The sequence below is a fragment of the Cryptotermes secundus genome, unplaced genomic scaffold (assembly GCF_002891405.2).
Source record: "Cryptotermes secundus unplaced genomic scaffold, Csec_1.0 scaffold873, whole genome shotgun sequence".
Lineage (NCBI taxonomy): Eukaryota > Metazoa > Arthropoda > Insecta > Blattodea > Kalotermitidae > Cryptotermes > Cryptotermes secundus.
The window spans coordinates 1,142,863-1,158,863 of NW_019739229.1; the positions used below are offsets into that span (position 1 = coordinate 1,142,863).

General features: G+C 40.0%; 1 protein-coding gene across 7 annotated transcripts in view; it reads left to right on the forward strand.

Moving 5' to 3' along the window:
• The window catches only part of LOC111871803 (peroxidasin), a 735,056-nt gene extending 727,857 nt beyond the window's left edge, over positions 1–7,199 (forward strand). For all 7 annotated transcript variants that reach the window (XM_023865159.2, XM_023865160.2, XM_023865161.2 and 4 more), the window contains one exon: positions 5,070–7,199. In XM_023865159.2, the coding sequence (XP_023720927.1) occupies positions 5,070–5,176 (107 nt within the window). In that variant the 3' untranslated portion in view covers positions 5,177–7,199. The remainder of the gene's footprint in view (positions 1–5,069) is intronic.
• The last annotated feature ends 8,802 nt before the right edge of the window (positions 7,200–16,001 follow it).

A 16,001-nucleotide genomic window follows, 5' to 3' on the forward strand; every position in this document is an offset into this window, starting at 1 on the left:
TGATGATGATGATGATGATGATGATGATGATGATGATGATGACTGCTATGTGTAGGCTGATGGAGCAGGACACGTAACATGTATAGGAAATGTTTATTAAATTTTTGTACATATTGCAGTGTCTATTATGATTTTTTGTTCAAGTCCTTTCAATCTCCAATACAGACATCTCATCAATTATAAATTTCTCCAGTTGCTTCGTCTTTCCGTCTTTCCATATGCTTTCAGCAAGATTATAATTTCCAAGAAATCTGCCGTGGAGTGTACCATCCCCTCTCCACCTCGGACGTAGGAGTAAATTCAAATTGAGCTCCGTGGTGAGTAATGTTACGTCTTTCTGAGACGCGAGGCTGTGAGTAAATTCAAGTCCAGTTGGTGAGCCTCTCCGTAAGAAAGCAGTAAAGAGTAACGCGTCTGACCTCATATGTTATATGTCACATAAAGAAGAAGCTTGCGGTTATGGGCGATGTGATGAAGGAAACAAATGTGTCTACACCGGAAGTACGAGTATAGGCTGGGCCGGAATTCATACACTGCGCGGTCCTTCCTTTTCACGCTTACGTACGTTTGTGATCAATGTAGACCTTTAGAAATTCAGATTTGTGTTCTATTTATTCATGTATTTTTTTAGTTTCTAGAGGGTTCTGTTTATTATTATTATTTTTATTATTCCTTTATGTTAAAATTCTAAATGGGTTGGGTTTTTACCCGGTGGCAGTGGTATTACAATTAGACACAACACACAAATAACACGCATCACACAAAATAACACACCACACTCAAACAAAACACATCACACAAAATTATGCAAACAATAAAAGACGCACTACGCAAAATGAATACAATGCAGATAAGATTTATAAATACAATAAAAACAATTACAATTACAATTAAATAAATTAATGTTAATAAAAACCCTCGGGATTGCTGAATTCCCAGATTCTGTTCACCATCGGATATCGCAAAGAACACAACGTCTCGGAAACAGATCCGCTTCCAAACATTACGTTCTTTAGAATGCAGGGCGGTGCATAAATTCCAGACATTTAATTTGTAATTTAAAAAGTCATTTAAAGTATTTTTTAGTTTATTTAACTACGCCTTCTAACTACATAGTACCTAATTTTTGGATGCTAGTGAATAATAAATTGGAAAGGGTTTGATGGAAACCAGTCGTGGCCTAATTGATGGTGGGTGGCACTGAATTTCTTGCAGAAAACATCAGTCAGGATTCTACGTTTGCAGACAGTCATTCGACTAGACACTCTGATCAAGTTCTAAAGGTTCCACAGTTAGGATAAATAAGTAGGAGAAAAATAGTAACATACTCGTAAATGTGTCGGGAAAGGTGTGCTCCATTTGAGTACAAATTTCGTCTCAGATGTGCTCTTTCTTACTGCGTGTACTTCACTGACCATGCGTTCACATGTTCCTGATAAAATTTCTGTTCTGCAGTAGAAATATCATACAGCATGGAACTACTTATTATTTTGCCTTTTATTTCCTGTATTCTCCATAGCCATATTCACATACGTGTATTTCAGATAAGTGGGTCATAATTCAGCGAGATTTATGTTGTATGTCACACTCGCTCCACATTCACGATAAAACATTCTCTAGGAATTCGATATATTTAGATTAACATTTAATGTAAAAATGGGGTTATATTCTAGCAGTACAAAGCAAATAAATTAATTTGCCAATTAGTTGTAATTTTTGAGTGATAACACACTCATTACATATTACATTAAAAGTATCGCATGATAAAAAGATATTTCTATACCTAAGAATGAGGTTGTTCAAACAACAGAAACATAGTATTTTATGTTAATAATCAGTCTAGCTTTGCCAGTCACGGTAGCCGCACGGTCTATGGCATGAACTGTCTTCGCTCGCGCAGACGCTGGGATTGTGGGTTGGAGTCCCACTCGAGTCATGGATGTTTGGTGTGTGTATGTGTTTATTCTGTGTTTGTGTTGTCCTGTGTTTGGGTAGATGCCTTGCGACGGGCTGATCACCCGTCCAAGGAGTCCTGCCGTCTGTAAAATATGATAACTGCTCTGAATAATAGGCCTAGGCCCCGGATGGGCTGGAAGAGCCACTGAAAAAAAAAATCAGCCTAGCTTTGGAGCCGAGTTAGCGCAGTCAGTGTAGCTTCTCGATACGGGCTGGATGAAGGTAAGTGATCAGCTTCACGTCCCGGCCGCTTTTCTCTCAGGTAAACAGCCACCGGTGCCCGTTATAAAGGAGACTGGGTGGGCTCCAGGGTCGGTCTGGACGTTATGGAGAAGAGAAATTAGATTCATCGGTCGTCCAGCCTGTAGCATTGTCGTCGTGTTGATTGAGGCATCGCGGCCCACCTTTGGTGTTATAATATTCCTACTTATGTATTATAATGCTCCTGCCAATATAGATATGCTTGTCCGACAGAAATGCTGACAGTTTTTCATTTGTATTGACAGTGTCGATGTACATACCGGAGTGGAATCCCGTCCAAACTTTTCTGCCACAAGCAAAGGCCAACTTTCAGTTCGGTATCAGAATACTGAACGCTCTTTGCGTGTTGCTTACAGACATTTCCGTCCGGGGTTTATCTCTCCGCTATGGCTTCCCACCGGGCATGGACGCAAATAATGTAGACAGTAAGCCTACTGCCTTCTGGGATTTGAAGCCGTGCAGCCTGGTAGAATTTCAGTGAAGTTACAGGTGAATGTACTGCCTTCATTTTCAGGTCGAAGAGGAGGCCAAAGAATCATTATGCAAAGTTTAATTTTTGATCATGAAGATGGAGGCAGTAAGTTCGTCCGAAATATCTATCAGTATATAAGCCGCTAGACCAGAAGATAGTAATCTTCATTGTCACGTTCGTGAGAGCCCCAAACCTCAGTAAATTGATATCTGTTATAACACGTGAAGTGACCCTCACGCGTGGCTTCGTGAAGGTCACTCTGAATATGTGTTTAATGACCAATTATAAATTCCCCCATTCCCTTTACATTTCGAAATCAGAATACTGTGCTACTGTACACCTAATTTGTATTCCGCATCGATCTTCCACCTCGCCCTAAAAGAGTGATAAATTGTATGAAACAGGAATTTACACAGGATTAGCTGCGTGCGTCTCGCTGACTAATATGGCGGCCAGCGCATACAACATAGCTGCCTAGATAAGGTCTTAACAGCCTTCAGGGCCGATTCCATGATAGTTCTTCATATTATCACGTCTATTAGTCACTAAATACGGGGTTAGGATTGATAATTGGATTTATTAACCACCTACAGGCCGTAACTACATATAATTATAACACTACTGCTGATTTTCACAATTTACAATTACTCCACACTAATCTTCTCAGTTTGTTTCCCACTGGTCTTCACTGTCCGTTCCCTAGCAACGGATTTATAACACAGGAAATATAAAAGTCTCACTAAATTACACAACGTCGACACTGAAGCCAAGAATCAGAGAATCTGTTGACATATTCGGGTGTGGTAACAATTGGAACAATGCTTTAATAATAGACAGGGACGCAGCAGCTAATAGGCTTCGCGCTGAAGCGCTGGTGGACGCACCCACCGATTCGTTCTGTTCCTTATTCAAGCAGCGTTACGAAACAACTGACCTCTAAAATCTCATGTTCATTTCACTGACACAGTGCATATTTTAATTATTCTTCACTGCATTTCTTATGAGACGCTGGGTGGGACAGACAGACATCCCCTGTTTTAAATTATTTGTATATTCTTATATGCATACAAACAAAAGTCGATTATTTAAAAGTTGTTTGTCCAGAATATTGATTGTGACATTATTAATGTGCCTGAAAACAAAGAAACATATTCTTTTTACAAAAAACACAAAGAAATATTTCATGTAGCATAATTATATGTGTACATAAATTAGTTCATTATGCTATTCCATTCATGTTCGATTATGCGAACATGAAGAATCCGCCCCATCTTAGTGTCAGTTGCACTGTAGTAGGTAATGTAAGAGCGAGGGTACACCAAGGAAACTGGCAACCGCAACGCAGCTGTAATTTCCGACAATTGTTATCAGCCTGAGTTGAACATGTGTTACTGAATGGAGCAGCGAAAATTGAGGAAACGGCAATGAAACTCGCTGAAAGACTCAGAAACTCAACTTCCAGGCAACGGAGCGTGACAGTCTTCTCACGATTGCTTTGCCACGTGGTTTCCTAGTGTCAGCTGTTCTGTAACTCTCTTCAGTGATTCATTTGTTTCTTTCGATGGCACGAAAGCTTGACGAAGCCGCTAACGCATTAATTGAGCAAGAGCCTGGTAGATTTGGCTTGGGAAAGAATTTCTCGTGAGACGAAGGAGAGTGGATCCCGGTTAAGTTCTTTCGAAACAATACAAGCGCCTCAGTTTAAATGGTCACAGGAGAACGGATGCACCCAATGTTTTCTTTTCATAATATTGTATTTAAGCATCCTGTCGCATTAACATATCACACATATTTCTAAAATACAATTTATTATATAGTCACCTTTCTTTCACATTACATGGTTCGGCTGTAAACGGCCATCATCAGGTGGCTTCTGTCTTGCTAAAATTTTTGCACTATATGTAAAAAATTCGTATCGCTTGTGAACGCGATATTTAATGATTAAAATAAATTGACCGTAATTAAAAGAAATTAATTAACATCGCAATATTTTCCCTACGGTCGTCGTCGTCTCTTCTCGCGCTGTCTCAGCAGGTCTCAACTACCGCCATATTATGACTGGATCAGTATTATTATCTTCCTTTGGCGAATGTAAGCGCATGAAATTAAAAAATACAACCATGCATTACGTCGGATGAGCATACCCGCTTAAGATGACATGAGCATCTACTCAAATATAAGTTTCCTCAGTGTGCGCCTGCTAAGCAGGAAACTAATTGCCTTCTTGAAACTGGCGATTATGGTTTCGTTACAGTTGCCAGTTTCCTTGGTGTGCCCTCGCCCTAAGTGTTCAGTGAAGGAAACGTGGATGCTTTATCTTTCAGGTTTCTGTCTCAGCTGTTTTTGTTTCCCTCTGTTTTTGTTACTTCTGTTATTTCAGGTGACAAGATGGCTGCTATTCTGAGGAGAAAGACGTCTTCCGGTTCCGGTATCGACGTGATGCTGTGGTTCGTCATGTTGCCGCTACTGGTCATGGCGACAAGATAAGTGACGTGATTACATAGAGTGACGCTCCACTCCACTCTACCCACTTCTTTATATTCAGATATATAAAACATCGAGTGTAGGAAGCCTCGCCCCTTTTCTACCTGATAGCGAACCCGTTCAGTTATATACTTTTATCAGTATCTCTACATATAGTGTTTGTGGTCGGAATATTGAGGTAAATGAGAACTGTGTAAAGTGTAAATAGTGACCTGGATTTCACAATGATATCCTCACGGGAGTTCAGACTCACGCACCAAACAGCGTAAGGAATTCAATTTTGAAGATCTGTGTTAAACTGCTGGAGTTACTGGGAGTGAAAGTAGCATATTTGTAGCTCACTTATTCGGACGGTTTCAGAAGAGAATGAAACTCAGTACGACAAGAGACACATAAGGTTGCTTCTGCTTGAATGCCTGAATATCTGAGCAGTATGATATAGGGCATTGTGAATCTGTTCATGTTATTTGAGAACTGATTAATTAAATCGTTAAAGGAGCTACCCAGGATTCGTGATGTCTTTGAAAATGAAAATGACATGTAAAATGTCGTCGATACGCTTAACAATACGCTTTTCGGCCCCTCGCGGAAGGGAGATCACCCCTTACAAATGAAGTGCAAGAAGTAATGCTACTCACAATACTACCTTACGCATGCGCAGACATGTATGTGTTAGCCTTCGAAATTTCGTTGCGAAAAACTATGAATTTATGCACTGTAAATTAACGTCAACGACAGAATTTATTTCGGTAGATATTTCGAACACATTTATCCAACTTTTCTCCTTATTTGGGAGGTTTTCTTTAACGAGGCTATGCAGAGTCATATCGTAGGATGATGAACTGGAAGGGATGTGGAAGGGAGATGTCATGACGTAATGGAGGTACAGTCTTAACATTTATGTGGAGACTGAGAAATGCTACGAACACGTCAGTCAGAATATCTGGTGTGTCGGCAAAAATTCGAAACGAGAACCTCTAGCCCAATATTTTTAATTTCAGAACTGAAATATGTAGATGCGCAGCACTGAACCATAGTACAGGAATGGGTCCAAGTATTTCCGAGAAAACGTATATAATTTTCTTTTTCAAAATAAGCCGAAAAGCGCATGCAGTGATTTGCACTAAGGGCATTTCCTTGAAAGGTATATCGGAAGAAAATCATAGTTTGCTGAAAATTGTGCCTAGACTTGTCATTTTGTAAAATGTCACCGAACTGACATCCACAGAAAGAGCATAGCCCATGTGTTCTTCCCGTCATCATGTGGACGACTCAAAGTTTCACTCCGAAACGGACTGCGTCACTATCGCGTAAGCTGTGTGTTCTGATCACGTGGTCAGGTACCACGACGGAGGGTCTCAATCTCCCGGGGTGTAAGACGCGTCGTCACAGTTCCGAGACGTTGAATTAGAAGACCGCGTTGACATATTCGAGAGCTGAGGAAGTTCCCGTGAGCGCGTCAGGATGAGATAAACTCAGGATATTTATCTGCCACATTGACACGTGTAATTAATTTTTTTCTTTGTACATACGAGTTTAAGGAAGGAAGAGGATTTCCGTGACGCGTGATTAAGGAGTCACAAAGTGATCGCAGGTCCCCATGGTAACCTTACTGCAGGATACATGCATATATAAATATATCTTTATTAATTCCCATATTGGAGAAGGAAGTCGAGACCGATTCCAGGAGATGTTATATATATATCAGAAAAGTGAACGTAAGGACTCTACTGATACTTCATGCACTGTGTTGGTTTCATATTGTTATAAAACCGTTGACAACATGCAAAGGGTGCTCGCCATTTTGAACTAATTCTGCAGTGCTTTCTTTGCTGGCAGGAAAGAAGTGTCGAACCCGCCTGCGCTGAGAACGATGCATGTGAAAATAGTGTCTGCTGTTTTCATTTTGAGACAGACCCGTGAATACTGGGACTATTATCAGTTTTTAGTAAATACTGTACATTCTTTGTTGTTGTCGCCAAATATTACGAGGTTGCTTACGTATCACTTCCAAAACAAAAAAAAATAAGGGATAGTCGCGAATGGGCGCATGCATGTGTATGTGTATGTGTGAGTTTTGATGGGTGCTCCTCCACAATCATAATCATTGCGAAGACATGAAATTGTTGATTTTGTTGGCCTATTTTAAAATACGCGTAACTGTGGGCTACTATCCAGTCGGAACCTGTGTCAGGGTAGTTCCAATTTCTTAAGGTAACTTGAACAACATTTCAGTTGCCAGCCGTGCGCGCTCTGTCGATCAGAAAGACAAACAGACTGACGGACCGATATTTTTGCTCTTTTGCCCTTTTTTATCTCGGTGTAATTGTGAAGTGAGTGCAGTGTGTGTATGTATGTATGTAGTGTATTATCGGGTCAGTCGCCTCAATCTGCCTCAGCAAACCTCACCTTACCCTACCCCGAACTTGACTGCGGCCATTACACAGACCCACAAAGCAGGTACAGGAGGCGCTACAAAATGGCGGCGCGAGCTGACACACAATAATAAATTCCGATTAAGACTGTGTGACTTACTTAGTTACGGATTTAGGCATGTTTCCTCAAAGACATGGATGGGCGGCAATTCATGATTCTGCAACAGTCTGTATTTACGTATATTTACAAGTAATTTTGATTAGTTTCCAGTAATATAAACAAAATGAATACGAATAAAATCCAAGCGCGGCATGACAGATTATGAAATCATTTCTGGAAGCCATCAATTGTTGATTTTTACGAACAGATGGGTTTTTCATTCCCTTTTCTTACAGGCATATATTCTAATTCTCAGAATTTGACTATTTAGTGCTTATTCACGGGAGAATCCAAAAGAATGGCGTCCCCTAACCTCCCCCTTGAGGTGGCTGACATTCAACCCCAAAAATTTCCTCCCTTAATCTTTCAGATAATATAATTCCACTTTTTCATTTAATTTCTTTCGAATGTGATGCATGAAAAACTAGAGTAATTACCAAGATGGCGGTAAATTATTATGTATTTCAGCGAGGAAGCTCGGTTTCAATGACGGACAAGTTTTGAACAAGGGATATAATCAAGGCGCCATCCGCTGGAACAGGCAGCGCATTTCCGGTCACGATACTACAGCCATCTGTGTTCGTAGGACGCGTTATCGAAGCAGCTACCAAACGGCCTTCAAATTAACATTTTGCTGTTTGCTCAAAAAACACGATTGTTTTATTTGCTTTCAAACTGGGCTGTATCCCTTGTATCAAGGCTTCTTTGGAGGCTGCAAGGCCGTCTCTGAATCAGATTGTACTATATTATTGATAAGTATGTAATATCTCAAAAAATCCACAGGAATTGCACCATTTTTCCACTATTAAAGCATTAATTGTATTTTCCCCATTCAAAAAAAATATGAATAAATGTCTATATTTTATTCACAACATAAATACCAAACGTTCATCGCTGTACATTCCTTTGTGCCCTTCTGAGGCTCAATCCCTCCTAGCCAATCAAGCACACGGTAAGTATAAATCACTTTCTCCACATTAGTTTATAGAATTGTTACTTTTATGACGTACAGTGGACTGAATAAAAAGTGTGTAGGATTTGAGGTTCTCACAGCGAAGATGGAAACGACATTTTCCTCCGAAACGTCTATTTATTAATATTTTGTTGGTGTGAGAAGGAGAGAGAAGTAGGAAATTGAAATTGATGGAGTAATTGAGTGACAGTTTGAAAAAAAAAAAACAGATTTAATAAGCAAGGGAATTACTGAGAAGAAACATGAGAAAGTGACGATAAGACATTGGGGTGGGGGTCGCGAGAAATTGAATGGCGGATAGAACTCGTGATTGTGATGATGAATGAGGAACAGCAGATAAAATGAAAGAAATGACTAAAGAAAAAAGAAAAATATAATTAGCAAGCGAGATATAGATTTAATGAGACATTGAGAAGGGGGGACTTCAAAATCGAGGACAAGCGACGAAGGGAACAGCTGAATGATGGACAGAATGCTAAGCAGGGGTGGGGGGAGAAGGGGAAGTGTAAATTGAGGATTGAGTAAGGGAGGAAGAGGCTGTACAGGCGAAAGAAAGTGTGAATCAGGAGAGAATTAGTGGCTGATTGAAAGAATGGATGGGAATGAAGAGGGACGGTGGGAGACAACTGAAAAGCAGAGAACACAATGGAAAGGGGGAGAAAGTGTGTAATTCAAAAGGTGACTAGGGGAGAGTACTTTGAGAGTGTGTACCAGTGAGAAAGCACGTGACAGGGAGAAGCTTTAAGTGAAAGTGTTTTCTGGGGGTTCCGAAATGAGGGAAAGAGCGATTCAAGGCGGAAGTGACCAAGGGATGATAGACTATGATGTGGAGCTATCGGGGGCCACAGACAAGAGTTACGAATCATCTTCAGGTTTAAAATAAATAATCGTGATTGCTTTCGATGTGAATAGTGCCGCTAGTGGTTCCTGTTGTGTATGCTTGTTGGAAGACTAGAAATATGCGTTTCCTCGGCCTTCCCACCAGATATAAGTAACACTGCAATGGCTGCCACAGTAAAGTCCCTTGGTTCTACAAAACGTAATATGGGGGTGTCTGAACTTCCTCCAGGAGCAAGAAAGGATGATTCTGTGTGAAGATTGCTCAGGGCGCAAGAACTGAGACCGAGAATGTTCGAGTGTTGGGGGAATACAGAATGGGAAGGTAGTAGGAAATGAATACGATACGAGAAAGCTTTGAGACAAAGTAGTGGACGAGGAAGGAAGTGGGGAGATGAAGATTTGGCAAGAGAAAGGGCAGCGGTGTAGGATGTATGAACCTGAGGATGAAGTGTATGGCTGTGAGGACAGAAGACATGTATACAAGCAAAGACAAATCATATCTCAGTGACTGCAGCTCAGTTTTATACCTGTATAAATTAGGATGTTACAAATTATTGAATACTGTGAAGGCAGACTCTAAAGGCTTCTGACCGATTGTACAAGTAGATTCTAAAGGGTTCTGACCGGTTGTACAAGTAGATCGGAAACAGATCCAGTTTCCGAAACATCGAGTCCTATATTCCCTAAAATTCCGGACGATGGGAAAAGTCCAATACCCCAGTAATTCTGAATGTGAAGATACTTATCCGGTTAGAGTAGACCCATATATATTTTTCTAATTTCTTTCTTGAAACTGTGTGTACTTCATTAGCCTTGGTGTTTATTGCAAAGCTGGTTACACAGTAGCCATGAAAAAATTCCATGGACTGTAACAAATATTAGACATCTGCCTATTTAAAATATCAAGGTCACAAACTGAATTGGCACACCTTAATAAATTACATATCTGTTCTTAACGATATTTATCAGTTCTTTTATGATCATTGATTTGTGAAGATCACTGATGATCTATTATAACTTTACGCAATGGAGGGTTTATAATGAACCGGTTCAAAATAAAAGTATTGACACGTGTAGGATGGTACGCGTGACAAAATTGACGGGTTCTAATTCGATTGATTAGACTTATTGGCACTTTCGTTAGCTCTCTTAATTACACTCAAATTACAGCGCTATCGCTGATTTACACTCACTTCATGTTACACTGTTGCACACATACACACTAGTCCTCTCCTGGCAATGCAGTTAAAACACCGGAACAAGCGCTTCAAATCACTCCAACTATTACACATAAATAAAGTCCTCTAATCACGCACGAAGTCTTCAGAATTCTCTCACTGTCACAAACATTTAAACACACTCAAACACTCTCAAATACTGCCTTGGTTTTCCTGGAATCTCCTTATATAGCCTCCACTCCGACAACGCGCAGAAAACAGTTACTGTTGTTGCAGATGAAAGTTCACGGCGACGTTGCATAGCAGCGGTCGTGGCGCCGTACTTCTGTTGCTTCCTTGTGTGAATTCGGTCGCGAGGTGTTTAACGGTCAGTTGCCTGCAACATTCTGGCCATCCGCGTTACGGTATACTCGACAGGCAATATTTATTGCAGACCCCATAACAAAATTTAATGTAAGTCCGTTGAATAAAATTGGAGTTGAAATACTTTGACTGGCATACAGACCCTCCAAATGCCCTCATTTTTGCGCATTTCATGCAAATTGCTCGTTAAATTGGAAAAAAGCTTCGTTAAGAATTTTAAGTATTTTGGATAAAAGTATTTTTGGAATGTACGTAACTTAGAAGTGGTTGTGATCCTAGGAGACTTTCAGGAATGTTTCGTCCGGTCAGTTATTTTCTTACGCTGAATTCTATACAAAGGAGAAATCCGCAATTTAAGAGTTACACTTCCCACATCACTATAGGACACACTGCGTCTTCTAAGTCTCCTATACTCTTCACTAGCCGTTGCCTTGTAGAGGTTTAAACGACGGACGTTCCCCTTCCTCTGGGTACCCGAATTATCTCCGGCTTCAGTTTTTACGGAAATACGTACAGTTATAAAGCATGTCGTTTGGTCTCCAGATTAAAATGAGGATGAAGTGATCGTGCATCAGAATCCTCAAACGGCGTAAGTTAACTACAGGATGTAAACATTTTTTTGTACAGCCAAAAAATAAATTAACCAGAATTACTGGATTTGTGGTCTTTGTCCATCGTCTGGCTTTTTAAACAAGTATAAAACTCAACGTTGCGGAGAATGTATTTGTTTCCATCCTCAGGTGAATAAGGGAGACACCTCTTGTGTTCACTCCTTCAGAAATAACTAACCTCAGTCACTGCCCACCTATGTCAGAATAACTACAACTGTATAACTGCCTGAGATCAGGCTTTGTCAATGGGAGGTAAGAGGAAAAATGTTCAATAGAAATTGTGATAATGCAGACACTGACCTGAAACTAAGATGTAGTAGAAGATGGAAATTTAATGCAATAAACCTAGCCAAAAAAACCAAGTGGAGTCAGTCTTACCCCATGAAAAAAAAAAAGACTTTATATCTATTATTACTGTAATACAGTATTTGTAGAACAAAATGAACAGTTCTATCAATGCAAACCCACATTTCTATAAGAACAATCAGTGGCTCACAGGAACACTCCACTTGAACCGACACACAAGCTTTCGTGACACTTTTACCCTGCCTGTAAGTGACATCTTGCGTGAGGCTGGGACTGTAACAAAGTTAATTAGGAATAGCGATTACATTACGTACGACTCTAATATTTATATAATTACAACTTGTGGGGGGGAGGAAGCGAGGAGACATGCCACTCTCTCATCAGTCCCTGCCCCTAAAGCAGCGTAACGGCCTTAAACGTTGTTGTCGAAATTATTATTAATTTACGGGTTGAGCCATTTATAGAAATCCTGGCTGGTTTGTGAGGGCTCATCAACACGGGGTGAACGTGTCCCCATTGTACTTTTTCGTTGTCAAAACCCGCCCCTTGCAAGCAGATGGCTGAACCTGATCAAAGTTTCAAGTCGTGAACTAACAGTTGGCCGCTACATGGATGTCACCAGGGATCTCACACAAAAACAGCGTCACAGTGTCCATTACACCCACTTGTCCATCACTGGAATTCCTCGTGGCGTTTCCACCTCTTCACAAATGGGCCTTAACTGAATGACTCGAAGCAATGAAAGTATAACGTTGCATTTAGTGACACAAAGTAGGACATGGGAACGATAAAAAGACGTGTTTTACAAATAAAATTATTAGTGGGAGTTTGGGTGCAGTTCTATGCCATCATTAACGTTCGCACGGAATTTTATAATAAGTTAATTTTCTTGATAAAATAATTATTTATAGAAAAATGTCACTTGGTATTTTCTGCGTGAAATTTACCTAATCTCTGCAGCCCTGAATTTACTATTAATAAAAAATAATTAGATTCTTCTGTTTTATTAGCAATAAAATTATAATTCACTGTGATTTGATTTTCAGGAGAGGGTTTGAGTGTTTGCCTCGCTAAGGTTTTCAAATTCTAAAACCTGTCACAGCCCAAATTGACTTTGTCGCTCAATTACGTATCTCATCCGTGGAATACAAGGTTCAACTAACAAACCGTAATGTATCTACAAAAGAGAAACTTCAATCAACAAACCTTCACAAATGAAGCAAAATTTGACATAAAAAAAATAGCCTGATTTCTGGCGAATAATTGAGTTGGTATTGACGAATTCTCTTTTCCGTGTGAAAGCGTGGTAGCTTCAATCTCCCTGGTTCTATAGTCCGAGGGCTCAAGGTCTCAATACCAATACCGGTCTCTGATCCAAAGACTCTCATCTCCAATCCTGTGCACACATTTTCTTAATGATACTGTTCAGTCTCATTAGTCTTCCAAGTAGCCGAAATTAAGTAAATTTCCCCACCAGGACTGTGTATGTCTTTCTTGTCGCCTCTGTCCTAGCTACATGTTCAGTCCATCCAACATAATGTGTGTACTAACTCTTGTGCTGGGGCACGCGGTAGCGTACTTAGTTGAGGTACTATGCTACAAGCAGGATGGTCGCCGGATCGAATCCCGATGTGGTAGATTTTTCAATTTACCTAATCCTTATAGCCGCAATATGGCCCTGTGGTCGACTCAGCCTCTAAGAGAAATGAGTACCAGGAATATTCTTGGGGGTAAAAGGTAAAGGGTAAACAACCTTACCGCCATCTGAGAGTCGATTGTCTAGAAAATGTGGGAACCTCAACGTCTCACAATCCTATGGGCCTCCACGGCCTGTTGCAGGGATAGCTTTACTTTTTACTATCTCTTGCGCTCTTCTGTTAACGCGGACGTGTGAACCAGAACTAGCCATGAGCATGGGGTCAGGGTCCTTAGAGGTTTTGCCTCCTTCATCCAAGGCGGATGAACACAGAGCAGCTCATTAGTCCTACAGAAGACACACAATCCTCTCCCTGCGTGCAATTACAGTATTTCTTATCGGAGGCTAGAACTCATGCCGGACAATGTATGTCATTCATTGATATATGGCTTGTCAGTTTAGAATAAAATACATAAGGAGTAGTTACGTGTATATTTCTAAATATGAACGTGGCCTCCTTTCGAGGATCTGTGCTATACAAAATCAGAATTAATTCTGAAGTAATTAAATTTCAATTTATGACAAGCACCCACATTTGTGGGTATAATTATACGCATTGGAGCCTACTGCGTACCACCAAACGTACATTATTTGATCGATAGAACCTTTTTTTTAATTCGCATAGTGAGGGTGGAGTCCAACTGGGTCCACTCAGCACGGCGGCCACTGATTTGCCTATTGTAGTCTACCCCGGGTGTTTATGATGATGGAGAATTTGGTGGAATGACGATTGGTAGGGGAAACCGAAGTACTCGGAGAAAACCTGCCCCAGCGCCACTTTGTCCACCACAAATCCCACTTGATAAGACCCGGGCTCGAACCCGGGCCGCCGCGGTGGGAAGCCAGCGGCTAACCGCTTGAGCTATGGCGCGGCCCTGCCATTAACTTTCCTCCTCACAAGGGAAGTCGAATGAATTGACAAATATGAAAGAAATTTTAAATGATAACCCATACTCACGAGTTATAATAAAATCGTACTAAGAAAACGGTGATAAAAAGGTAAAGAAAACATCAATCCAAAAAGCCAGACGAAATTGACCCTTTTATACCTGTTTCGGAAAATAACCAATAATCTTGTTATTGGAAGATTCGAATGTAAAGTCACATACAGAGCGAGCAATATCATGAGAATCACACGCAGGCGCGGTAGTCATCACGTATCTTGTCAAGATTGCCCCACCTGAAATATACGTGGAACAAACATATACAAATTTATAGCTAGAGATAACGAAAATATATAGGTTTTAAACTCGAATGAAACTATTTCATTGTACGAACCTGGTTCTAATAGTAGAATTAAAACATTCCTAAAGCCTTCTCAGAAATACACTGTCAATTCTGCACAGAACCCATCACAGTGGCCTCACGGTCTAAGGCGTGAACAGTCTTCGTTTTCTCGAACTCTGGGATCGTGGGTTCGAATGTCACTCAAGGCATGGGTGTCTGTATAGTGTGTTTATATTCCGTGTTTGTATTGTTCCCTGTAGGTAACGTCCTTGCGAAGGGCTGATCCCAAATCCAAGGAGTCCTCTAGATTTTGTATAGGATCAAGAAACTAAAAAGGCGACCAAGTCTCGAAAAGAACTGTAGAGCTGTAATAATCCAATTCAATTCGTGTTTATTTACGTGCAAACTTAACAGCACAGAGGCCAATAACAAAGTTGACACGAGCACATAGAAATACAGATATAAGTAAAAAACAAAATACAAATAAGACAGTTTATATAATGGTATTAAATTAATAATAATACCAAGAAAAATTAAAGTTAGCATTAAGATGTAAGGAAATAAAATAAGTACGTTTCGAATGATTATAGCATTATGTGGTGAGAAAGGACAATACATGTACATACACACACAGAAGTTAATTATAATAATAATAATGACCCAATTCTTATTTATTCGTGTGGCAGCTGAACATCCTAATTCAGTTCAATTCAATTCATGTTTATTTACGTGCAAACTTAACAGCAAAGAGGCCTATTAAAAGGTTAGCATGAGTACATAGAATTACATAAAAATAATTAAAAAACGAATACAAAATTTGAGAGTCTACATAATGACAGTAGATTAATAATAATTCCAAGATTATGATGATGATAATAATAATAATAATAATAATAATTCATNTTTAATTCCAAGATGATGATGATAATAATAATAATAATTCAATTCATGTTTATTTACGTGCAAACTTAACAACACAGAGGCCAATTACTATGCTTGAAGAATCTCATTTTACAGTCATAAGCTAATAACAACAGCACCATCTAGGCAAGTAGCACCCCACACCCTTCATGCCTTGCTAGTTCCGCCAGTCACAGCC